At 40.7% G+C, this 27,143-nt stretch overlaps 1 protein-coding gene and 1 long non-coding RNA gene across 2 annotated transcripts; both read right to left on the reverse strand.

Moving 5' to 3' along the window:
• Positions 1 to 4,307: 4,307 nt before the first annotated feature.
• LOC118561354 lies at positions 4,308 to 9,767 on the reverse strand. Its single transcript, XR_004929983.1, has 3 exons — positions 9,587 to 9,767; positions 4,956 to 5,042; positions 4,308 to 4,622 (listed from the first exon to the last, which is right to left on the reverse strand). It is a non-coding gene; the product is annotated as an uncharacterized LOC118561354 (long non-coding RNA).
• Positions 9,768 to 20,602: 10,835 nt separating this feature from the next.
• Positions 20,603 to 26,589, reverse strand: LOC118561346. Its single transcript, XM_036133400.1, has 3 exons — positions 26,450 to 26,589; positions 21,330 to 21,695; positions 20,603 to 21,226 (listed from the first exon to the last, which is right to left on the reverse strand). Exons 1-3 carry the CDS (start codon positions 26,511 to 26,513, stop codon positions 21,000 to 21,002), a joined length of 657 nt encoding a protein of 218 aa, XP_035989293.1. The 5' UTR covers positions 26,514 to 26,589; the 3' UTR covers positions 20,603 to 20,999.
• Positions 26,590 to 27,143: the final 554 nt, after the last annotated feature.

The raw sequence follows: 27,143 nt of genomic DNA on the forward strand, positions 1-27,143 counted from the left end.
TTAAGTGTGTGGGTTCTCTGGCCAAAGACATAACTGTTAGGTTCATTTCTAAATTCTCCTTATGTGTGTGTGTGTGTGTGTGTGTGTGTGTGTGTGTGTGTGTGTGTGTGTGTGTGTGTGTGTGTGTGTGTGTGTGTGTGTGTGTGTGTGTGTGTGTGTGTGTGTGTGTGTGTGAAGGGTTGTTTGTCCTGTTTGTCTCTGTGTTGCCCTGCGACAGACTGGCGACCTGTCCAGGGTGAATCTGCCTCTCACCCTTTGATAACTGGAGATAGACACCAGCACCCCTTCCGACCCCATGAGGGATAAGCGAGTCACTTTTTGCTGTTTGTTTTAAATCTATTTTTGGCCTATCTCCTCCTTTTTATAGGAACTTTTATGTGTCTGTGGGTGAAGTAGGTCTTTGAGGTCTTCTAGTCAGTATTATTTGAGATTAAACATAAACTTGGGGTCACGGGGTCTTTTTAGTAGGGGAACCAACCCTATGGAACTGGAAGTTTTAAGATTAGTCTTAAAAGTAGACGGGGTGTCTGCCTTACAGACCAAAACTGGGAGTTGGTTCCACAGGAGAGGAGCCTGATAGCTAAAGGATCTGCCTCCCATTCTACTTTTAGAGACTCTAGGAACCACCAGCAGACCTGCAGTCTGAGAGCGAAGTGCTCTGTTAGGAACATACGGGGTAATCAGAGCTCTGATATATGATGGAGTTTGATTATTAAGGGCTTTATACGTTAGAAGGAGAATTTTAAATTCTATTCTTGATTTAACAGGAAGCCAATGAAGGTAAGCTAAAACAGGAGAAATATGATCCCGCTTGTTGATTTTCATCAGAACTCTTGCTGCAGCATTTTGGATCAGCTGAAGGCTTTGAACTGCATTTTGTGGACTTCCTGATAGTAAAAAATTACAATAGTCCAGCCTTGAAGTAACAAATGCATGGACTAGTTTTTCAGCATCACCCCTGGACAGAATGTTTCTAATTTTGGCGATATTCCGGAGGTGAAAAAAGGAAACTCTGGAAACCGGTTTAATATGGGATTTAAATGACATGTCTTGGTCAAAAATAACAGCAAGATTTTTTACTTTATTACCAGAGGCCAAGTTAATGCCATCCAGATTAAGGGATTGATTAAAAAGTTTATTTTTTGAGGACTCTGGTCCAAAGATTACAACTTCTGTCTTGTCAGAATTTAAATGCAGGAAATTTAAAGTCATCCAGCTTTTGATGTCATCAAGACATGACTGCAGTCGAAGTAATTGATTGGATTCATCAGGATTTATGGATAAATATAGCTGAGTGTCATCAGCATAACAGTGGAAATGAATCCCATGTTCTGATCATTGTTTATCAATCAGAAGCATACATGCTTTAAAAATGTAAGTCTGCTGTGCAGGTCATGGCTCTTGTAAATTTTATTTTCTATTTTTCTGTACATCCTAAGCTGAGTCTGTCTCAAAGGTAATTTCAACATGGTAACAATAAAGTCTTGATGTGATGAGGAACTTTACGTCTGGTTTTTCTGCCTGTTCAGCAGCAGATGGCGCCACAACACAATCTTTCCAGAACAACCACCAGACTAAATATTTACTACAGTTATGGTAAAGTCCAACATTTCTCCTGTAACTGCTGCTGCCCAGTCATATTATTAAATAAGCCTCAGAGACCTGATAATAAACCCTGAAACACAGACACATTCCTAGTTAGTGTACCAGGGGACCTGGAACAGAAATTAGCAGCTCTGTCAGTGAGAGAGACAGGTTAGTGGCTGATAGCTTCCACAGGAGGGAATGTAGAGTTCAGAAAGCCATTAACCTTAATGTGATCTGAAACACATCCTGAATCCAAAGTTAGATGAGGATGATAATATGATGTAGGCTGACGTTCTCTCCTAAAGTGGCTGGTCCAGGAAGTGGAAACAGTCCAAGGTCATACACAGTCTGAATAATAATAGGCAGAGGTTCCAGTGAGGCAGTCCAACAGGCTCAGTACAGAGTCCAGTTCTGGGTCCAGTAATCCAAAGCAATCTGACAGGTGGGCTAGATAGAGAGGCTGATAGAGGCTACAGGAATATGTCCAGATACCGAGAACCTCTGGAGAGTCCAGAGGGCAAACAGGTAAAAATCCAAAAACACAGGCAGGGTCACACAGTGGTTTTCTAGAATCTGGCACCAGAGCACAAAAGAAGACAGGCTTAAATAGCGCCACATACAGGTGAAACTGAGGCAATGATCAGGGCAGTAACAGGAGCTAATAATCAGAGGAAGTTGCTGCAGAAAGCGATGACAGCTGTAATATTCTGTCTTGGTTCCTGTTTATGATTTGGTTAAAGTTAGTTTTTCCCTGCTTTTTTGGTTTATTTGTGTTTTAGGTTCTGTCATAGTTGGAGTTCTGTCTTAGTTTTGGTTTGTGTCTTAGTGTGAGTTTTGAGGCTTCTTTTACAGTTATTGTTTTAAGTTTGGTTTCTGATCTGTTCTTGTTTTGAGCCTCAGCACTGATGTCTGGTCTAATTGCTTATTCTGCACACCTGCCTAACTCCACCCCTGCTGCAATCATCTCTGACCGGTTTCACCTGCTTCCTCCTCCATATAAACAGTTGAAACCAGACATCAGTGCCAGGTCGTCTTGTTGAGTGTAGGTGAGTTCTCCTCTTGCAAGTTCTGCTAGGTTTTGCTTTTTGGATTTTGAACCACCTTGTCTCCAGAAATCTGTGCCATCCCGTTCTGTCTGTTCCTGCCTGGTCTGCCCCTAGAATCCGTCCGCTTCTGTGCCGTCTTTTGGATTGACGGTCCTTTTTTTTTTTCCCCTGTTTTGCTTTTTGTAAATAAAAGATCAAACTGAACCTCTGCTGGTCTGGCTGAATTCTGGGTCCGCTTTCTCAGTTCGTTACAACAGCAGCCCACAACAGGAACAGAATCACAGCAGTAGCTGAGAACATAACAATAGAATATGTTCTGTGCAGGTTGGTCCACTAGTTTACCTTTTCTCAACTTCATGAGGGAGCAGCTAACATGTTAGGGAAAGTAAGGCATTCTCTGAGGTCCTTTTTATCATTCAGTCCCTAAGATCATAATTTCTCCTCATCTGTTGTGGCAGAATAAGCCAAAGACTTTGGAAATTCCTGTCCTCTGCATCTGCTTCCAGTTCCTTTGCCCACTTTGAGAAAACCATTGTTTTCATTAAACGTACAACTTTCACTCGATCAGAAATGGTCTCTATAATCAGTTATAATGCAGCATGGCTGAAATTGAGTGGCTGATCAGATCCATTCTACTCTGACCAGGCAGCCAGCCCCTCCATCAGCACTGTAGCTGTTATCTGTGGTGGGCAAGGAGAAACTCTGGGGGATTAGGCTTTCTGCTAATTTATCTGTTCAATCACTTTTACTTTTCTAAAATAAATGTAGCCAATTTAGCTTTAACTTTGATTTTTTTATTTATTCTAAAGATTTTCTGTTTCACTTCAGTTAGACAATTAATAATATGCTTACTTTGGTCATCTTTTTTCTAACTCAGAACCACATATTTACATTTGTAGACTGTATTTTATAATATACCACAATCACAAAATTTTCCTGGTGAATTTAGTTACATTGTGTGCTGAAAATTACAGCATTCAACAAATCCTGCCATATATAATTAGACAAGACTGGACTATTCATTCAAACTGTGCATGTAGATATTTTTATTTTTTAGTCCACTCTTTGTCTAATTACTTATGGCTGGTTTTGTTGAATCATGTGTTGTAAGTTTTCCCAACCAAATTATAAAGCACCATGTAAATATGTCACTATGTAAGCTGACCTGTTTTTGATTTTAACAACAAATGTAAGACATACATCAGACACATGGAGTGTCATAAACCATTCCTCAATACCTGGTATTCACCTAGTATTCCTCAATACCAGCTGCTTGTTTGGAAAGTACACCACTTCATATTGTTGTATGATATGAATAAAAGTCGTTTAAAAGAATTACTGAGAAAATAATTTTATTATTTACAGACATTTTACTTTGTGGCAAACTGTATACATCAAACTTTCTTTGTATTTTTCTTTCATTTCATTTTAGATATTTTTGTATGTTTTTAATTCTATTATGCAAAATAATTAACAGGTTTCCTAGTACAACATGACGAAAGGCTAATGTGTAGAATCAGCTCAGAAAAGCATCATCATTATCAAATCTGTATGATTTTATTGGATTTGACTTTGTAATTGGGGCTATATAAATAAAACTGAATTGAATTGAAAATCAGATAAAACATTAAAAACTAAAATGTAACAAGTAATTGATGATGCTCGTCCTTTAGTTTGAGGTTGTGGGTTAAGGCTGTCTGTTAGCTGGTTATCCACAAACAAACCAGAGTGGCTCAGATTCTCCATCTGTCCTGTGAGGAGTCCACAGAACAATGAACAGGGAAAAAAAATTAAATCAAGGTGTCGGGTCCACAGGAACCCATCTGTTACTGTAAAACAAAGTTTGACCCAATATTTAAAAAAACTAATAATAATAAAGTTACATATAGACTGTTCTGTACTCGTCTGAGTGAAGCAGTCAACGGACCAAAGCAAAGCATCCACAGTTCTACTTCAGTTGGGAATAAACATCCAGCTCAGGTGAAAAATCTGAAAACAGACAATTGAAACAAATGTCACAATGTTTTACTTCATCTCTGGAGAATTCAGTTTATAGTTATTATAAAAGTTTTGAAAAATCACAATGATTATTTTTTCTGCACACAGACTCCCAGAGTATATGGACTGTTTGTTGGTATTTCATCACTTCTGCAGACTGCAGCTTTGGATTTATCTGAACACCACTAACAAATGGTAAATGGGGTCTTCAGACTTGTTTAAGCTTTTATAGTGCAGGTCAAAGTGCTTCAGTCGTCCACCCATACCTTCACACGCTGACAGTGGTGGGCTACTTTGTAACAGTTCGATCTAGAGCAGGTTTACCTCTGTTCCTGTCTTCCCTGGTCAGCAGCTGACTGTAACTGACATCTTCTGTCCTGACAGATGAGTAAACTGCAGCCGGATCACTTCCTGCAATTAATTAGATGCATATTTCACTCCAGGCAGCACAGCAGTAAGAATGTTATATCAACAGCATTATAAATGTAGTCATTAAGCAGTAAGAAGAAAATTTTTTCCTGCTCTCAACACCTCTGCATCTGCAGGCTAAATATAAAGTGTGTAGACGTTAATCTGAAACTGAGCGGTGGAAACCAGAAAGCGCCTCACATCTCTGTGCAAACTGACCTGGTTCACCACAAAGTGGAAAACAGTCATCTCTGCACAGTATTGATGGAATCAATTACCACAAAACATCAAACCACAGTGAGAAACTAAACCAGTTTTAGTCTGGTGGTTTCAGCTACAGGAAGCTGCCATTTTAGCTTCACATGCAAAAATCCCTTTATTGAATTAAAATCAATAAAACAAATCTGAATCTCAATAAAGGTTCATGGTTACATGCAAAGAGAGAGAAGAGGCTAATGGTTACTGATGAGATGGTTTTGTTTCTTTACTCTTAAGGTTGCATAACCAAGTTATTTAACTTTTTATTTATACGTCAGTAGCTCACTTTGGTTGCATACAAAGTTTTTATGAAATATTATCACGTCCTGCTGGTGTATTAGTTTTAATGTTGGTATTTTATGCTTTGATTTTTCTCAAGTTGTTAGTAAATAAAGCCTTTTGTGTTTGTTTACAATTTTAAAGAAGTACGTACTGCGCATGCACAGCAGGGGTCAAAACAAGGAAGCCGCTAACGGCTATTAGCATCTCCCAATCAAACTATGAAAGAAAAGTCCAATGTCCAATGAAAAACAAAAACACAAAAAAATATGATTCCAAGAAGAAAAAGACTGGAATGTCACTGGAATACAGCATTTGATTGACGCAAATAAATGTTCTTTTTTTTTTTTTTTTTTTTTTTTTCCCCCAGTGTCCTGTCTAGCAATGTGGCAATAGGAATTGATGTCTCAATGCCAGATAGAACTCGACAGATTTTGCTTTTACAAGTGGAGCGAACAGCTTTCGCCATAGTGCTCTACTTGATTTATGCTTGTAAATAGCTTTATTATAATTCCTGCAAGGAGAATTTCAAATTATATGGACATTACAATGGGAGAGTAAAGGAAGAACAAGAAGTGAAAGAGAAAGAAAAGAAAAAAAAAGAGTAGAGGTAAACGAAAGAGGAGATAAAAGGGAGAGAATGATAAAACCTTCTCCGTCTGCTCCGTCACCTGGAAAGAGAGATGCAAAAAGAACAGCACAACCAACAGACATAAAGCAACAGATACACTCGAATAACACCTAGATGCCATTGCTACATCATATATATTATTATGTAAGCTGACATGTGTAATGTGATACTTGAAAAAAAAAGTGAAAGAACATAAATAAATAAATTATAAGATTACTGTATATAAGTGAACACTTAATACCTGGGACCCAGCACCTGTGGGAGATGTGAGGGTGCACTACTTTAGGTGAAAATTATCCAGAAGGAAATAGCTTGATAGTGGTTGTGGAGAACCAAAGGCCCGCCTTCCCCGAGCACAGAGGCAGGCGTCAGGGGACCCGTAACCCCGGACTCCCAAAGGGGTCCCTAAAGCAGGTCGCCCAGGAGGGGCCGACACAGGATATCTGCAACCCACCCCCCCCCCAAGGAAGGAGCAGAGACGACCCTGAGGAAATCCCCCAGCCACCGCAATGCCGACGCCCTCAAGAGCCACGGGGACGAGCCCGTGGGCTCCGCCGGCAGCTAGCCCCGCTGAAGTGGTCCCAGCCATGGGCCCTGGGGGCCAGAGGCCCCAGGGGCGCCCCGCCCCCGCGACGGGGGCCACGGCCGCCCCCCGGGGGGCCAGGCCCCGCGAAGAGGCCGCCGGGAGTGGGCCGGCGCCCGCCTGGGAACCCGCCCCAAACCTGAAGCCAACCAACGCGCCAGAGGGCCAAGGCGCCTGCCAACGAAGCGGAGGAGGGCAGGACGTGGGGGGATGGGCTCCGCACCTAGCGGAGACTTGAGATGTTCTTGGGAGAGGGAGCGGACCACACCCATACCTGGAAAAAAAAAAAGGGAAAACTTATTCACACCATCCCTCCCTTGTGCCCCACTCACCACACACAGATAAAAAAAAAAAAAAGACGCTGTACACACATTCCCACATAACACTCGCATCCAACACTGTACCAGAGGGGGGGGGGGTCACCCCAAATCAACTATACGACTGCTTGTGCCCGACCCTCGGCCCCGGACCAGACGCCCCCCGGACCGGGCCCCCCAATAAGGGCGGGCCAACACGACCCGTACGAGCCACCCAGCCAGAGCCCCCCCTCATCCCCTAAATACCTAATAAACCCCCTCCCTCCCCCACCTTACCCTTGCCACCCCTGCCCCCCGCCCCTCCTGGGGGGAGCGGAGGCGTCAGCCCCAGACCTGGCAAGCCGCTGACTACCCATTGCAGCCCCCCGCCAAGACCCCGGACACAGTGGCCCGCACCTCCTCCAGGCCCCAGACTCCTTGCCGCCATCCGAGAACGGGGGTGTGCAGAAGACCCCGATCCTCCCTACGCCTGCTCAGATGTTGTGTTGTTGCATGTTGTTCTCAAGTGCGTTTAAAAACTGGGAGCACCGAAGGAGCGCAAATAAATGTTCTGATATGAGGCTCTTAAAGTTGCTGTAAATCGGTTTATTTAATTAATAACGGTCTGATGGCCTCTGATCACGCTGAGCTGCGGCTTTAGTGTGAGGCATTGCAGAGGGTCAGGCTCGTTCTGGCATTGTTTACAATTAATTTATTATTTAAGCAAACTGGCATCATGATAGTTCTGCAATACTACTGGTAGATGGCGCCACATCTGGTGATATCTGCTCACTGAGAGCTCAGTGAGCAGATATCACCTGGTCTGTGAACACGACGTCACTGGTGAAGAGGGCACAGAAGCGATTGTACTTCTTGAGGAGGATGAGGAGAGCCCACCTGCCCCCGCCCATCCTCAGGACCTTCTACAGAAGCACCATAGAGAGCATTCTGACCAGCTGTCTCTCGGTGTGGTGTGGAGGCTGCAGTGCCGCCGACTGGAAGAACGTGAGGAGAGTGGTGAGGACACCAGAAGCGATCATCGGGACTCCTCTTCCCTCCATGAAGGACATCTCATCTCAGCGCTGTGTGTCCCGAGCCCGTAACATCATCAGAGACCCCTCACACCCCCACCATGGACTGTTCTCCCTGCTGCCCTCTGGAAAGAGGTTCCGCAGCATTCTCTGCAGGAGCTTTTTCCCTGTTGCCATCAGACTGTTGAACTGCCGAAGCCACAAATGGACTCTGTACCACATTCGTATATTACACGGTTTTAATAATACTCTCCTGGATACCGTGAATAGCACACTGTCTATTTCCCCTGCATTGTTTACATTGTTTAACATTGTTCTACATTGTTTACATACATGGCTGCTGCATCTTTATCCTGATATTTAATGCAATTTACTGTGATTTTTCAAGCTGTATGCAAACGGAATTTCATTCTGTACGCACTTTGTGTATACAAAATGACAAATGAAGCTGTCTAAGTCTAAGTCAAATAATTTTTTGGCTCAATAAAGACCATCAAAACAATATCAAGTTGGAGGGTTGGTGTATATAACTTTATTTTATCATGATCAAACAATTTTGGCTCTTTTTTTAAAAGCATATTACTTGGCTATATACCTTTAGGGCTTCCATAAAACCAATTACACTACATCAGTCGTATTATGAGGAAATTAATGTTCAGACCCATCATGAGGATTCCTGTATTTAAAGGAGCAACAAGCGACATTTCATTATTTTAGATTAAAAAAGAGCAAAAAAAATAAATAAAGGTAATATTTCTGATGTACTATGGTATGACGTCACGGCGCAGCTCTGTGTTGTTCTCCAGTCTCATGTTTACATAGCCGGGTCGGCCGTACGTGTACGTGCACATGAACAGCTGCCACTCAGGGCTTAGTCATTCCCTGCCCTAAAAATGCCACCGTCAGAGCAGCGCAGCGTTGGAGCAACTTGGCAGATTTACATAACTTTAATTAGGAGTAACCTACTTTTTCACAACAGAAATATGCACATTTATCTTTATGTCACCCCTGGCTGTGTGTGTGTGTGTGCATGGTTATACTCCCCACAGTGGCCAGCGTATGCATTTTTTCTTGACAGGGGGCTGAAATTTGCCATGATCTTCTGTTTGCTTCTTTTTTCATGTGATTGTTATAAATGGACGGCTTAAGGAAAACTAAAACTGCAAGAAATCTATAAATGGAGGTTAAGTTGCAAAATGAACACATTGAACATTCTCTATAAATGTCTCACAAAAGATTTTTTTATGAATACTCATTGCGAAAATAAAATTTTTAAACAAAATGTTAGTCTGGGTTTTTTAATAGACCCTTTTCCTTTAATATGAAAGAAAATCAGGCTTTAGATATTTAAAAAGGGAAAAAACATTGATCATTTTATTTTGGAAATAGAAATTAAGTTTTACCCTGATTCATTTAATTAGAACACAGTTACAAAAGTGAGTGAAAACAAGTTTAAAAGGGATTTTTACCTGATTTTGTCTTTTGTTTCTTGCTTTTGATGACTATCTGTCCATAATTAATGTCCTCTGTTCTCACTGCTGAGTAAACGGCAGCAGGATCACTTTCTGACAATGAAAAAAAAACACTGATTACTTTAGAAAATGACATAAACACCAATCTACAACTGCTGTCATCAAACCACATGTTTGTACTCATTTCTTTATTCAACCGAAATGATTGCAGCGAAGAGAATAGTATGAAACATAATAATTATGGGTTTTAACATGAAGGTTTTGTCAAATGAAGAGAATATCCATCAAAGTTTCAAAGTTGTTGACATTTTTAAAGCAGGCTGTACATTTACAGTGTTTGTGTAAAGTGAATAAAATAAACAGTAATGGTAGAAAAAAAACTGCAATGTTCACATTAATGTAAATACAATCCAACTGTGTTATATTGATTGTTTCAGTGCTACTGTGGCACTTTAGTCCACATCTAACAGACACAGAAGCAGGAAACCAGCGAGCTGTTAGAGGCTGAATGATCACATGATGCAAAGCCACAGTCCTGCAGAGACATCAGACATCCACTAAACATCAGTGGAAAACTGAAACAAACTACATCTGTGTGTTAATCCAACTAAAATAAAATGTTCATGCAAACAGAGAAAATGGCTAAAATGTAAAACTTAAATGTGGAACCTGTGAATAACATAACAAACCTTTCTGCATAACTATAATCCATCTATTGTCCTCAGCTAGTCTCTGATCACGGGGCCAACAGGCATTCTCACATCCTGCAGGTCATTCTGGGGACCCTGAGGTGTTCCCTGGCCAGACAGAATATATGATCCCCCTCCAGAGAGTTCTGGGTCTTCCCCCAGGCTCTCCCCCACTGGGTCGCACCCAGAAGACCTCCAAAGGGAGAGACCTTGGAGGTGTCCTGTTCAGATGTCTAAACAACCTCTAAGGGATCCGCTGGATGTGGTCAAGAGCCGTGGCTTCAGACTTGGAGGACTAGTTGTATAGTTTTATCAGATTTTTTAAGTTACTAAATCAGATAAATTTGTAAAATAAACTTGCGTTGTGTTCATTTCCATAAACACAACATGGAGATTCTGTCCAGAACTGTTATTATTGAATAAATAACAATGAAGAGACAATTTCCAGCTGGCGAGAAGAATCTCTGGGTTTTCCTCTGGGACCTCTTATCTTCTGTGACTCGATCTCAGATCATCTGATTACGGACAGAAGCTGCGTGTGATAAATTAAGTACACCCTCTTCTACAGTATCTTACAGAAGCTCCTTTGGTAGTAGTGAGTCTCAGCAGTGGGTTCCTCTCTGACCTCCTCAGTTTTTTTCGTCGTTCTGGAGGAACTTTGGTTCCACTTTGTCTTTCCTACATTCAGATCTTTAAGATTTACTGACAGGTGCTCTTTGGAGGGGCCGGCCTTTGACTGGGCCACTGCACCTACTTGATTTCTTGAGTCATTACGTTGTAAATGTGCTGCTGCGATTGGGATCATTGTTCTCTAGAGAACAAAGTTCAGGGATAATTTCAGCTGTTGCACAGAAGGCCTTACAGATATTATCCATAGTGTACCTTTTGAAAATAGGTTGAGTAAAATGTTTCTATTTTAAAGTTATTCCTACATAAAGAAAAGCTAATAATTTGCAAACCTGTTTTCAAAGGGTTTATTTTTAAATCAGGGAATGTAAGAACATGGTCCTTCATCATCATTGAAATTTTTTCATTAGTTAAGATGTTTGATATGTAAAGTGTCCTTGAGTGCCTTGAAAAGTCCTTCTAAATAAAAACTATTATTATTTAGTATCATCATCATAGAAGAACATGTCCTACTAAAGTCAGGAGAAATATTAAAGAAGACAAAAACTTGCCTTCCCTTGGTTTATTTTTCTTTTGATGATGCTGTGTTATTCTGACATTGCTGTAGATGATACTTTCCTCTCTGACGGGATTTTCTTCCCCTGAAATAAACCAAAATGAAGCACAATTCACTTTGTAAAAGTTTCAAAACAAAAATGTCAAACTGTTACCAGTTATCCAACAAGCGATGGCAGCTTCTAATGGCAGCTATTAAAATATTTGCAAATGTGACTTTCTGGAAAAACGGAATGGAAACATTACAGTATATTGTGATGATAACCTTTTATATGGTATTAACAAAATGATTTGTGCAAATTAAACGTTTATCTTTGGAAATCTCTTACTTTCAGATTTCCTCTGCATTCTTCGCCTCATCAGTAGAACCAGTAGCAGAAGCAGAACCACTGCACTGATGCATGCAAGAGATGGGAACACGTATTTAAAGGATGGAGGAGGAGATCCAGCAGGGGGAAATGATCCAGCAGGGGAAGGAGTGGTAGGCTTCTCTAAAACAGGAAAATGGGTAAATATGTATCAAACATGTAATATGACCAAAACATCTTTAAGATTTTACCCTGCTGACCTGAGACAGAGATCCAGCTGGATGGAGACTCTCCATGAGCGCTGATGCTACACCTGTAGAGGCCTTCATCAGAGCTGGTCACATGGTGGAGGGTCATGTGACCTGCAGGCTCAGTCCTGATGAGGGAGCCATCTTTATAGAAAGCAGCTGGGAGGTTGGAGGGAGCGGTCTTTGTGTGACAGCTCAGAGTGACGTCATCTCCCTCCATCACAGGGAGGACAGGACTCTGCAGGATCACTGATCCACCTCAACACAGAGACAAACTACAGCATTTCATCCATTTCCACACAGCTTCATCAACACTAACTCCACAGTCTGATCTTACCAGTGACAGTGAGCTGGATGCTGCTGCTGTTGGCTGCTCCCTCTCTCCACTCACACCAGTAAAATCCAGTATGTTTTTCCAAAATATAACTGATGTTACAGGTAGAACCAGCAGGTTTCCCCCATCCATCTCCACATTCAGACTGGCTGGTGGTTGTGTTCCTCCTCACAGTCCATCCAGCAGAGCTGTTGTCCTCCTCACAGCTCAGAGACACAGAGTCTCCTTTAAAGAACTGAGATCTGCTGGGACTCACAGTCAGAGCAGCTGGCAGGACTGAAATGAAAAACATTTCTTAAATCTTTGTAGAAAACAAACGGATGACATTTTTTATCGGTTATCCCATCCATCCATTTTCCAAACCGCTTAATCCCTTATGGGGTTGCGGGGTTGCTTGTGCCTATCTCCAGGATTTGGTTCAAATACCTAACCAATATTAATAGTAATCAAAGTTTACCAACCTGTATCAGTTATGCAGCAAACCAGTAAAGTCAGAGCTGAAAAGAATTTAACCTTCTTAGTTATTTCATATTAAATGCAATTTAAAATTCTTCTTCTAACGTATAAAGCCCTCAATAATCAAGCTCCATCATATAGTTTCTACCCCCGGCTGTCTCTAACAGGTTGAGGATCAACGGTACCATCAAATGATTGTGTTGGTCTTTGTTTTATATTGTTATTATAGTGAGAGTAAAGTGTTTCTGAATTATTCTACAGAAAACGATAACGGTCCCAAAACATTACCTATTAAACCTACAACCTTTACTGTGTAATGTGGAATTAAAATTAATATTTGATCCAGTAACGACACTGTCATCTTGGCTTTTATAAAAATAGATGAATGTATATTTATATATGTTTAAATCTAGATGTTTATTAACCTATACATGTAAGTATTGTTAAAAGTGAGAACAGTTAGTGTTATACGAGGATTAGCAAAAGGTTATCTGTCAGGAAAATAGAGATTTCAGATAACGTGATGAAGTTCCCTGTGAAACGATACACAAGCCTACTTTTAACATTTGATGAGTTTTATAGTGTTTATCAGATTAGTATATGTGCCTAAACAAAGGAAGATTGTGTACTTACAGAGGAGATACTGAAGAGATGTCTCCATCCTGATAACCCAGACTGATGTGACCTGTCTTCACTGAGTGCTATGTTTAACCATCGCTAATAAGCCCCTCCCTCTTTCTTTGAACTCTGGGTGTAGATTTGGCCACAAAATAACACGGATGTATAGTTGTTCACATTTACAACTCAGAAGGTTTTACTGTAGAACATTATCGGGTGGGAGGTTGATGTGAGGCTGCAGCAGAACCGTTAAGTTGTGGGTTTTGGACCAAAGTGCAGGCAAGAACTTCAAATACTTTTTTGATATATAAACATGTAAGCACCACAACATTTATAGCCATGGATAATTTGCAATGTCCATCCCTGAAACAGCTTTTAAAAACGTCAGGAAAGAAAAAACACGACTTTACAAGAGTTCACAATTTAACGTCATACAAAAGTACAATTTAAAATTAGTCAGTTTTGGATCAAATATGCCTATAGTGTTGATTCCTTTTTAAAACACATTTACATTAATTTTTAAAAACCTGTTTCAGTTCAGGAGACAAACAGTTTCACAGCCTGGCTGCCTGGACAGAGAAAGCCGAGGAGGTTTTTCTCAGGGAAACTTTGACATTTCCATTTCAAGCTCCTCATGTGATGTGTTGTGAATTGGGACAATATAAATACAAGTGAATTGAACTAAATTAAATCCAGGAGCAGAGAGGTGTGGATAATCTCATGTTGTGGAGCTTCAGATCCAGCATGTCTGGTAGCACGGTGCTGAATGCTGAGCTGAAGTCCATGAAAGTGTTGGGCTGCTGCAGGTGGGTCAGAGCTAATTGAAGGTGTCCTTGATGGACTTTAGCAGGATCCTCTGGAAGCTCTTCATGATGACGGGGGTCAGAGCGATGGGATGATAGTCACTGAGGCAGGGGATGGTTGGTTTATGGGGGACAGGCATGATAATGGAGGATTTCAGACATGTAGGAACCGTGGAGAGCTGCAGGGAGAGGATGAAGATGTCCAGAAAGACCCCTGATAGATGGTCAGGACATGATTTAAGCGTCCGGGTTCACATGGAGGTACACGCAGCTGGCCTTAGAAAGATGTGGTGGGACGTCATAGTCCATCTGAATTATTTGCTTTAGTTCTTCACATCACTGGCTTTTAGTTCCTTCTATCTAAAATATTGAAATTCCTCTTATAGCTCCTTTAGGGAGAAGGTCACCTGGTGCAGCTGTAGGACAAGAGGCTGATGGTGCTCTTGAGGCTGAGGAAGATGTTCAGGCTCCCTGCTGCTTGAAGAGATCAAGTGAAAGAAAAGGCGAGTGTCAGGGAGATTCGGGTCTTTGCTGAGCTGCTGGTCACTGTTAACCTCCCCTACAAGATTAATTCCCACAGTCTTGGTGCGTTCACAAACACACAAGAATTCACGTTGTACTGCCGCTCCGGATTCAACCGTTTGTGTCCGAACCAAAAATGATTCAGGCCAATCACGCTGCAGTGTTGTGGTTTAAGGTGCGACATACCAGCTGAGATGTAAACAAGAGCTGTTGAGCCCACAGCCAAACCAACAAACATGGCGATGCAGGAGGAGGACGCACGCATAACTGCTGCACCTGTTCTGTAAGAATCCATGATTTAATCTTTGATTAAGAACAAGAAGAAGTGCCTCGACTAGCTTAACTTCTTTTGGTTTCTTATGATGTGTGCTGCTTACGTTTTAATATGATACTGTATTGGCTAAAACCAACCTTTGGTAGGCGGGCACTAGGCGTCACTTCACCCAACCAATATAATATCATCTTTATTGTCATTGAAACATACATTACAACAGTATTTGTTCTCTGCTTTTAACCCATCCCCTTGGGGAGCAGTGGGCTGCCATGTGCGGCGCCCAGGGAGCAATCAAGGGTTAAGGGTCTTGCTCAGGGACCCAGAGTGCCCTGGGGATCGAACCAGGTACTTGCATCCTTCTCTGAGGGCAAGCGCGCTGCCCTAACCACGACCCCCCCAGCTTGGAGAGTTCTGCTCCTTTCCCTGAACAGATTCAATAGGAGCTGTCCCAGATTGATAAGGTGCAGAACGTGGAGCGCTACACATTATCTGACTGGCCATGTTAGGTCGCTGTGCTTGTAGTCTGTAATGGTCCTGATTATTGGCGGACATTTTTTCTTGCGGTAGCTTAGCAGGTGCTATATAACAGACATATATATATAACAAACTTCTCCATTTTTAAAGTCACCGTTATCCTTCAATTTTACCGCTTTACTGATTTACTTTAACCTCTCTTACATTATATTGCAAGATTTTTCCAAGGTAATAAAATATAACGACTGCTCAACACAGTCATTAATTAAGTTAATTAATGACTGTGTTGAGCAGTCTTTATACTTGAAATTAAAATTACCCCATTACTAAATTACTACGGTTTTCAGTTTCCATTACAAACTATTGCCGCTGTTTACCAGTTGCCAGGCCCAACCTTGGTGTTGCTATAGCAACTCCAAGCTACCCCTTGGCACCGCTAATGGTCCTGATGCCTCATTACTGAATTCTTTTAGAATGAAATCTGTGTGTTGTAAAGTCAGAGTAAAGTCAGAGTAAAGGCCAAATTTAAAAGTCGGTTCATCCGCTTTTTGTCCATTATTGTCCCAGGCAAAGGGAAACAGGGATGAATATGAGTCGTCAGGCAGCATTTACATAAATATTCTCTGTATACAATTATATATTACATTTGACCTCCTGACTTCAGGGTGTTGGACACAAATCAGATTATACAACCACACTGCAAAAACAGAACTAAAAATAAGATAAAAAAATGTTTAATTAGTGTATTTGTCCATAATTTGAGCAGCACGCTTAAATATTCTGCAAATTAAATACTTGAAATAGGAGTAACTCATCTTTGTCATCTTAATTCAAGTGCAGTAGATCTAATTATCTTATTTTAGAGGTAAACATGCTCAATGCATTGGCAGATCATCTAATTTACTTGCTCAAATCAAGGACTAATGCACTAATTTCAATTTTAACGTATTTTTAGTTTTGTTTTTGCAGCCCAGGATAAATGTTCAGTTTGTTTTTATTTGAGGTAATAATATAAAAATAGCAGGGCGCTCTGTGCCTAATGCATCAGTAGCTGCCGACCTGGTCAGCAGGGTTGCCAGATTAGTCTGTTTTTCCCCCAACTGGGCGGTTGTCATTTTTTATTTTGCAGGTATAATTTGCAGGTATAATTTGCTTTGGACAGGTGGACAGAATTTGGGCAGATTTGGAGTCAGTTCTGTTTTTTTTTTATTATTTAACGTCATAATGTCATCACTGTTCGTAGCAGTTAAACTTAACCATGTACTAACGGGGGAGTGTTGGCCTGGTGGTTAGGGCAGCGCGCTTGTACTCAGAGAAGGATGCAAGTAGCTGGTTTGATCCCCACTGCCTGCACTCTGGGTCCCTGAGCAAGAACCTTAACCCCCGATTGCTCCCCGGGCGCCACACATGGCAGCCCACTGCTCCCCAAGAGGATGGGCTAAAAGCAGAGAACATATTTTGTTGTAATGTATGTTTCAATGTATGTTTCAATGTATGTTTCAATGTATGTTTCAATGATAATAAAGATGTTATTACTATTATTATTACCACACGTGACATTCCTCACTATAAAGTAACAAAGTCTGATGGTCCGTTCAGAGCTCAGTCCAAAGCTGCCTTCTGAGGAGCTGTTTCAGCTTCTTTCTCAGCTTGTAACCATCAGTAATTATTCCTGCTGTTAACAGATCAGCAGGAAGAGCAATCAGAGTTATACATAATCTTTTCTTAATTTTATTCACTGATTATTTGTTCAATTAGGGTCTGTTTCATTTCACCCACCTGTGCGGGTCTATCTAGAAACTGAATGTTTTACAAGAATAAAGCAGAAAGCTGGATAGACTCAGGAAGGTGGATTTTTGTTGAAGCAGACAGAATTTCAGGAGATGAGCGAAATCAGAAATCAAGAAACGACCACAGAGCTGTTTACTTGTTTAGAAGGTGAAATATTGAGCATAGATGTTGTTAATGAAGGTTAAACAAGTGATTCTCCTCATGTTAGGCTGTCTTGGTATGTTGAAACTATCACAGGAGAAGTTTTGTGTTTTATTCTGTTTTAACCCATTGACTGAACAATAAAGTTTTGACACTCAGACTCATGTCTAGTTGGGTAAAAATGACAGAGTTGACTAGATCCGCTCCTGCTGTGTTGCTCCGGATGCAGGATTATAAATACCAGGTGATAACTTTGTCACTGTAGCGTAACCATTAAATACATGACTTGTGTTAAATAAATGATTAATGAGCGAAATGGACAGTTAAAATGGGACAGGCTAGGTTAGGGAGCACGTGTCTATTTTGGAGAGAAACTCAACGAGAATGCCAGAGACCGGTATTTGGTAACGCTAACCTCATTCATGTGAATGTAGATCCATATGAGTTAGCAGCTGGACAACTGACCCCGCGCTATTCCCTCTGGCAACACATATGGACATAGTTTGCTATTCAATTTTTTTACAATTCAATTTTATTTATATAGCGCCAAATCATGAAACATGTCATCTCAAGGCACTTTACAAAGTCAAGTTCAATCATATTATACAGATTGGGTCAGATTATACAGATTGGTCAAAAATGTCCTATATAAGGAAACCAGTTGATTGCATCAAAGTCCCGACAAGCAGCATTCACTCCTGGGGAACCGTAGAGCCACAGGAAGAGTCATCTGCATTGTACATGGCTTTGCTGCAATCCCTCATACTGAGCAAGCATGAAGCGACAGTGGGAAGAAAAACCACCCATTAACGGGAAGGAAAAACCTCCGGCAGAACCGGGCTCAGTATGAACGGCCATCTGCCTCGACCGACTGGGGTTACAGAAGACAGAACAGAGACACAACAAGAGAGACAAAAAAGCACAGAAGCACACATTGATCTAGTAATCTGTTCTACATTAGATGGTAGTAGCGGGTGAGCCGTCTTCTCTGGATGATGTCACAGTTAACAGAACGCCAGACCAGGTGTACCTACTATGAAGAGAAAAGAGAGAGAACAGAAAGTTAAAGCAGAAATGACAACACATAATGCATAATTGAAGAACAGTAGAACTCAATATAGTGAGAAAATTAGATCCTGATATACTCCAGTAACCTAAGCCTATAGCAGTAAAACTATAAAGGTAGCTGAGAGTAACATGAGTCACTAGTTATAATTTTTGTCAAAAAGAAAAGTTTTAAGCCTAGTCTTAAAAGTAGACAGGGTGTCTGCCTCACGGACCAAAACTGGGAGTTGGTTCCACAGGAGAGGAGCCTGATAGCTAAATGGCTATCTGGTTAATGGTGTCGATGCCTATATAATAGGAGAATTTCATAAATCCTTGGAGACTCATGGACTTTTTACCAATGATTGGATGCAAGATTTATATTCATTTCAACCAGAAGGCTAACACTGTTATTGTCACAGCAAAGGTAAGATAGCACTAATATAACATGAAGTCAAACTTTTTAAAGTTTACAACACAGCATTTACAGTTTTAGGTCAGTCATTCAAAACTCTATTTTAAAGGGCTTTAAAATGTTCACAGTCTAGTAAAGAGGCCTGCACTAAATAAGATTCCTCTTTCTGCCTGTAACATCCGAATGTCCCAGAAAACAGACACTACCACTGAAAAAAATGGAAATTACAGAAACGTTCTGGTGTATCTGGTGTGTCCAGAGAGCAAAGACGACATGGTGTTTATATATAGCCCATATAAATATATACATATACATATATATATATACATATATATATATATATATATATATATATATATATATATATATATATATATATATATATATATATACTGAGGTGTGACACATCCGGAGAACATGCAAACTCCTTGTTCTCCGCATGTGTCACAAGTATATTAACTTGACATGCATTCAGATTTTTTTTTAAATACAAATGTCATGTTTTATACAAAAACCGATGAAGGAACAGACCTGAGAATAAAGATAATATAGAACAGAAAGCTGCAGTTTAAACCTTGTAACAATCAAATTCCAGGCAGTTTTCTGATGTTTAATCTCTGCTGTAAAATGGACGCAGGTGAAGGGAATCGGAGTTTTACTTTAGATTTTCTGTCCTGCTCCTCCTGGGATTTAACTGCCTCTCTTCCTGCAGACGCTGCAGAAGACATTAAAACACAAAACTCCCACTTACACCAGATTTATTTCCCTTTCTACAAATTAACTATTTTACTTGCAGTCCAGAGTTTAGTGATTCTGAAAATGGGTGAGGAAGCTTTGTTGAATTACTGCAGCTTTAGTAGATTACTGGTTAAACAGCACAATTCTGTGTGAACACACTGCAAAGTGAACTTAGTATCTACCAATGCTAATAAAGCTTCCTGCATATATAAATCAATATATGGCAAAAGCAGTAATGCTGCATCTGTGAAAGTAAAATCTGTTGGGCTCTCTTGGCATTAAGACTATTCTTATTGCCACATTGGCAGACAGGACACAAAAAAAGTAACTACCAATGTAACTATCACTCCAACTGTGTCATGATTTAGGTTTTTTTCCTTTGTTGTGGACTGATTAGTTTCCACTCTCCTTGGCAAACAGCCCCTGTCTCCTCCCTGTCCACTCCTCAGTCACCTGCCCAGACCATTTCCACCTGTTGTCACTAATTAGTTCCCTCTCTGCTCACCTGTTCACCTGCCGTTAAACACCTGCCTCACTGACCCATTCGCTGCCAGATCCTCATTTCATTTCACAACACTTTACACCTCATCACTCGGGCCCTGCCTCCGTGGTGTTTTCAGTTTCTCTTCGTACTTCACCTGCTTCGGCTCAAGACTGTAACACCTGCTGCTCCTCGTCTGTTTTTGCTTTTTTCAATAAACCCTTTTTGATATAACTCTGTGTTACTGTGTGGCTGAATGTCGGGTTTGCCAGCGGTAACCGCTACAAGCTGGTGCATCTTTTTTTACTCCATTTTTACTCCATTATTGTCTGATGCAATGACAAAACAGGGACGACTATGGTAAGGTAAATTATATTATTACATATTATACAAACTATACAAATACTGTCTATATTACATCTGAGCCCCTGACTTCAGAGTGCTGGACATAAATCAGATTATAACACAGGATTAATGTTCATTTTGTTGTTATTTCTGTTTTTATTTGAAGTAATATAAAAATAGCATTTAGTTTACATCTATAACTGTTTAACCCAGTGGGGGTGTAGGGGTGTAGCCTGTGTCCAGGTTAATGGGCCAGAGTCGGTCCGGTCCAGATGGGTCACCAGTCCATCACAGAGCTACTCAGAGACAGACAGGACACAGATTCACATTTAGTAGAAAACATGAACTAGAAGCTGCAGGTTCAACTTTAACAATCATTTCAGGCAGTTTTCTGACATTAGCTTCATTCTCTGCATTAATATCCTGTGACAGATGCAGGTAAATATGAATCAGTCAGAGTTTTGCTTCACAGCTTCTGGCACAGAGCTGCAGGTTTCTCCAGGTGGAAATGATGCTCTGATGTTCATGATTCAGCAGGAGGACAGTTTCAAGGACTCATAAGTTCACGTTCTGTTTCTTCTGCAGGAGGCCGGTTCTGTTCTTGATCCGAACGTCTCCAGTATTTATAGAGCAAACCTCCAACAACTACACCCAAAATAACAACTCCAACAATTACTCCAACTAAGACACCAACTGTAGTTCCATTCTTGTTCCCTCCATCGTCTTTTTCCTCCTCCTCCTTCTCTCTAACATATTTTTGTTCCTCATTCTTCCCTGCAAAGAAGAATCAGGTGTTAGTTTGACCTGTCAGGAAGGAGAAGACTGAAGAACATCTACTGTTCTCTGATCAGAAGTTCTGATCCACAGAGAAACTCACCTGGAGGAGGAGGAGCTACAAGCAGATTGATGGTGCAGATGGGATCAGTATCCAAGTGAGCTCTTCTCCTGCGTTTCTTCTGCCCATCAACCCGACACTGATATGTTCCAGAATCATTAATCGTCACATTCTTCAGAAACAAAGACACGTCTCCATGCTTCAGCTCTCTGTCCTCCATGTCCACTCGGTTCTTATACGCTGGATGCTGACCATGATAGTCGAGTCTTTCATCTTGAAACAGAGCAACATGCTCCATTTCCCCCAGATCAGTTCTGCTCCACTCCACGATGACAACAGCTTTGTACTTAAAAGCGTTACATGGTAGAATTATGTTCTGTCCTGGTTCTGCTGGGATGTTTGTCCCACCTACAGGAGAGGAAATCACAGAGCAGAAGGTTAAACCCTGATGAGAGTGAGTGTAACAGCACCTGTATTTGTAATGAACGGTAATAATTTAGAAATTGAAATCACATTAAAAGCAATTTTATCAGTCATGTCCGATTACTAAAAAAAAAAAACAATTGATAACCCGCCTGCTTGTCTTTAATCTACAGTGTAAAGAAACGTTGGGCTTCCCAGCAGCTTTAGGATCAGCAGTGGAGCGGCATGGTGATCCTAAAAGCCACGGCTGGTGAACGTTGCAACAAACATGGTATAAGCAAGTTTTTTTCACCTAAATGCCTTCATCACTACTAGTTACATTACAGAGAAACATTCATGTACAGAAGACAGCCAGGCCAGTCAGAGGATCAGCAATCAGCTGGAAATGAGACATCAGTGTGGACAGAAACAACCAGAGGCTCTTAAACTTCAACTATATATTTACCAGAACCCTCTAACAACTTTGGTAAATAATTATTTGCTAATGCCCACAATCTGGGTTTATAAAGCTGACTCTGATGTGGTGGACTAAACTTAGTGATATTTGACTGCTCTGGTCAAACTGCAAGACCAAAACTCTGCATTTCTGAATAAACAAGTAGCATTCATAATAAATGAGAGATTCCCTTCAGGGCGAGCCATTTTAACATAATTTTCCTTTAAATTTAAGGTCCTAACAGACTGACTCTGTTCCTGAAAGAAGTGACAGAGACAGACTTTTGTTCAAAAGAGAAATATTTTAGATTTACAAGAGACAAAACACAAATAAATATCCTTCAATAACTGTTTTCACTCATTTAAAAAAATCCAACTCATAAATTATATAATTTTATTACACAGGAAGGATTCATAGAAAGGAAAACCCATAATTCAATGTCCCAGAAAATGATGCATAAGATCAATAAAAATATTGGGATTTTGATTTCCAAAAGAAATGTAGAATTTACTTTCATCTGAAAGCAGGACTTTGGCCCACTGAGCAACAAACAGGATCTTGATGCTCCTCCGGATTCTTGAATGGATTCTGCTTGACAATCCTCTCAAGGTTGCGGTCCTTTCAAAGCTTCAGTTATTCCTGTTGCAACAGAATCATCCCAGCTCTGCTTCAGAAGAAGCTCTCCCAGCTGAATGTGCCCGACTCCACCTGCAGGTGGATCACAGACTTCCTGTCTGACAGGAAGCAGCAGGTGAAGCTGGGAAAACATGACTCTGACTCCCAGCTCATCAGCACTGGTTCCCCCCAGGGCTGTGTTCTTTCTCCTCTGCTCTTCTCCCTGTACACCAACAGCTGCACCTCCAGTCATCAGTCTGTCAAGCTCCTGAAGTTCCTGACGACACCACTCTCATGGGACTCATCTCTGATGGTGACGAGTCCGCCTACAGGTGGGAGGCTGACTATCTGGTGACCTGGTGCAGGGAGAACAACCTGGAGCTCAACGCTGTAAAAACAGTGGAGATGGTTGTGGACTTCAGGAAGAACTCAGCTCCAGCTACCCCCATCACCCTCTGTGACTCCACCATAGACACTGTGGAGTCTTTCCGCTTCCTGGGGACTATCATCTCCCAGGACCTAAAGTGGGAGCTGAACATCAACTCCCTCACCAAGAAAGCCCAGCAGAGGATGGACTTCCTGAAGAAGGCAGCTGAAGAAATTCAACCTGCCAAGGACAATGATGGTGCAGTTCTACTCCTCCATCATTGAGTCCATCCTCACCTCCTCCATCACCATCTGGTACGCTGGTGCCACCACTAAGGACAAGGGCAGACTGCAGCGTGTCATCGGGTCTGCAGAGAAGGTGATTGGCTGCAATCTTCCATCTCTCCAGGACCTGTACACCTCCAGGACTCTGAGGCGTACAGGGAAGATTGTGGCTGATCCCTTCACCCCAGTCACAGACTATTTCAGTCACTTCCCTCTGTCAGGAGGCTGCAGTCCATCAGAACCACAACCTCACGCCACAGGAACAGTTTTTCCATCTGCTACCGGCCTTATGAACAAGGCCAAGAGCCGCCTGGACACTTGACACTGTCTCTCTCCCCCGTCCAGGACTTACAAGCCTCTGCATTACATTAACGCACAGTTTACTGAATGTATACAGCTTCTGTATATATACAGAAGCTGTCCTTTTTACTTTTGATTTTATTGTATTCTTTTTTTTTGTCTGCACCATCAACACCAAGTCAAATTCCTTGTATGTGCAAACCTACTTGGCTGCATCAACCTGACCTGGAACACCAAGTTTATGCTGTTTTTGTATTTTAGTCAAGGGCAGCACAAAATCACTTCAAGGACCACAAATGATCCCGGGGCTGCGCTTTGGAACCCCTGATTTAGAGGCTCCGGAAACCTTTTTTAAGTGTTTTCAGTTAATTAACTGATTAGGATTTGACACTTTAAAGTATTCAGAGTTTTGTGTTTTACCTGTTAGCTATAATCATCAACATTACATGAAATAAAGGCTTGAAATATTTCACCAGTGTTATGAATCTATATGAGATTCACTTTCTGAGATGAGTGATATTTTTTTTTTGCTCATTGAAATATTTTTAGATGTAACTGCATGTGTTGCAAACATCAAGCCACAACAGTTTGAATGTAAAATAGATTTTCTAAGGGTTGAATTTTTTTACAATCTTATTTTAGACTTTTTTGCTTAATCACTGAGGGATGTTTATTCAAGTAAAGAATTGAATACGAATGTTCTTCTAGGAGTAGTTTTACCGCTCTGCGCCTATTACTCCTGCTTAAGTATGGATATTTGATATAACACTAATATTTAGCAAAACTTCAACAAGTTACTTCAATAAATGAAAAATAAACCTTTTTTTAGATAATCTGTGGTTCATTGTTGTAAAGTTATTTATCTGCTGAGCCTGTTGTGTTGTTTGGAGGTGAAATAAAGACGAATTATTAAGTATTTTCTGCCACTGGATGTTTGTGGCACCATTCTGATAGAAATAAACTGCTTAAGGTACGGGTTTAAAACATTTATGTTGTCAGTAACGTTTGGCTTGGAAATGGAGGTTTCCTTGTCTGAATTCATTTTTGATTTGATGTTAGCTTATTTTTATTCTTGATTTTGGTCCCTAAAATACCAAATATTTTCCATATTTAGATTTTTATCAGTATAACTGCATCATTTTTGATGTTATGACCCCACACTTACTAAGAACTTTCTTTAAATTATGAAGGATCTCCTTCCAGGTTCTACCAGCTGCTCGGTTACAGGACCAGAATATTAAAGCTGTTTGGAACAGAAAATGTGCAGCTAGAAATCTGATGCCAAAGCAAAGATGTGGTTCTATCCGTCTCTGCATCTGCCAGAGGAAGATCTCAGTGGTAAAAAGTCTCCACCTGAGTCCAACATCTGATTAATCTATGCAGCTTCTACGCTGCAGAACCACCACCATGGTGTCAGGGTTTGTGTTTTATCTGTAAACATTAAAAAGAAGTTTGTGAAAATCCTTCCCCAGTATAAGGAGGAACCTCAGGTTATCCGGCTTATTTGCTGTAAAGCTCCTCCTCCATCTTGTTTTTGGTTGACATCATGGAAACAGTCAGAAATACTTGTTGTGATAAACCGTGTTTAACTTTTAGTTTTGGTTCCCTTTCTTCTAAAATCCAGGGAGCGGCTCTTGTTTAACCAGCCTCAACATGTTCGTTTCTCTTCAGTCTGACTCAGTTTTCTGCAAAGAAACCTGATCCACCCACACATTAAACATGTTGGTGCCTGTAGGTTTTCATGTTGGTCTATAAAAAGTGTAAATAAAGTAGGTTGAAGTTTGTGGTTGTAATGTGACACGATGTCAAGTTCTATGGATGTGAATACTTTCACAATGTGTTGCAGGAAGAGTAACACATTGATAACACAGCGATGCTGGGGATTTTTATTTATTTATATTATTTATTATAAAAACAGGAAATCTTGTTAAGATCCAGTCCATCATTGGTATCTTGTTCCAGAAAATGCTGGATAAATATTTTTTGACTAATAATTAAAAACAGATGTTGACATCTGGACGACGGCAGCTTCTGCTTTTCCACTGCAGGAACCGGAGAGAAATAAAGACTGCTGGTGTTAAGTTTAACTTGATTATTCAAAGTTTCCCAGTCTTATACTGAGTCCATAGATTAATATCACTTCCTCCTGTGGGAGGAACTGGGTTTAATGAGAAAAGCTCAAGCAGGAAGTAATCAACGACTGAAACAGGTTAGGAACTTTATTTAACAAAGAGCTGGTCAAACAAATGATCAACAGCTCAGTGAAACCACCTGGTCTGGATTGTCCAATCAGGCACCACGGGTAGCTTATGCCCCGCCCCTATGAATGACCTATCTCAGGTCATGCATCTTCTTCCTCCACCTGCTCTCACCTGGCAGTCAGACTCAGCATTCAGCTCTCCTATTGGCCAGCAGTAATAGTCACTCCCACCAGGTATTCCCCTCCGTACTCCGTACTCCGATACTCACTTTATTATGAAATCATACCCTAATAATAATATAATTTTACTGCATTTTTACTATTTTTATGATGCAGTGGCCTGAAATGCTCTGTTAAATTACGTGTTGTGACAATAATAATATTTAGTATTATTATCACGTCACTGTTTTTTTACTGTGACACTAAACACCTCATTTAGACTTACTATGAACACCAGCATTAGCCTATTATATAGTTCTATATCAGAATATCTCAGCTCCTAAAACATTATTATCACATGTTCTTTCTAAAACTCACCAGGAGAACCGACCATTATGCAGACAGACAGCAGGAGGAGCGTTACGTGATGAAGAGGCGCCATTCCTCTTCATCCAGGTCCAGTTCAGAGCCAGGTACGTTTTATCTTAATTAAAAGGAATTATCTTTTTAAATAAACATCATAGGATCACATTAGTTCAGGAGACTAAACATTTCCATGAAGTGAACGTCGACTGAGCTGTTTGAGGAAGAAGGTGGAGCTGCTGGAAGTGAAACTATTCTGCGTTTATAACTGGCAGACTAGACCTACAGGTTTTAGATATATTTACTCCAACATGCTGTTCTATAATAAGACAATAATAACGTTTTCTCCAGATAACATAAAACTGACAGTTTTATGTTTTATTTCAGTTAAATAAGTCTAGAGTTTTGTTCCTTAATGAGAGATTGCTGTTAAATGATTTACTGCAGGGCTGGAAAATGGTTCAGGCTGTTTGGACCCTGAATGAAAAAGGAAACAAAGATCGTCTGTTCTCTGACACACCTGCAATATGTAAATAACAACCAACCACCTGCAGAGAGCTCATCTTCCTGCTTCAGTCCTGGGTGACTGACTGGATGCTTCTTCTCCACTTTAATTCTTTTATAGTCCAACAAATCCACATTTGATTTAATCTGATTTGTTTTAGGAATAAAGACACCTAATAAATAACTCTGACTGTAGTATGTTTAT

The sequence above is a fragment of the Fundulus heteroclitus genome, unplaced genomic scaffold, assembly GCF_011125445.2.
Source record: "Fundulus heteroclitus isolate FHET01 unplaced genomic scaffold, MU-UCD_Fhet_4.1 scaffold_62, whole genome shotgun sequence".
Taxonomy (NCBI): Eukaryota; Metazoa; Chordata; class Actinopteri; order Cyprinodontiformes; family Fundulidae; genus Fundulus; species Fundulus heteroclitus.

Excerpts from the sequence above, each read along its gene's own strand:
- LOC118561346 (XM_036133400.1), bottom strand. The coding sequence starts at position 26,513 with ATGGCGCCTCTTCATCACGTAACGCTCCTCCTGCTGTCTGTCTGCATA. Across the intron at positions 21,696-26,449 it reads CATAATGGTCGGTTCTCCTG|GTGGGACAAACATCCCAGCA; the intron begins GTGAGTTTTAGA and ends CCTCTCCTGTAG. Across the intron at positions 21,227-21,329 it reads TGTAGCTCCTCCTCCTCCAG|GGAAGAATGAGGAACAAAAA; the intron begins GTGAGTTTCTCT and ends TCTTCTTTGCAG.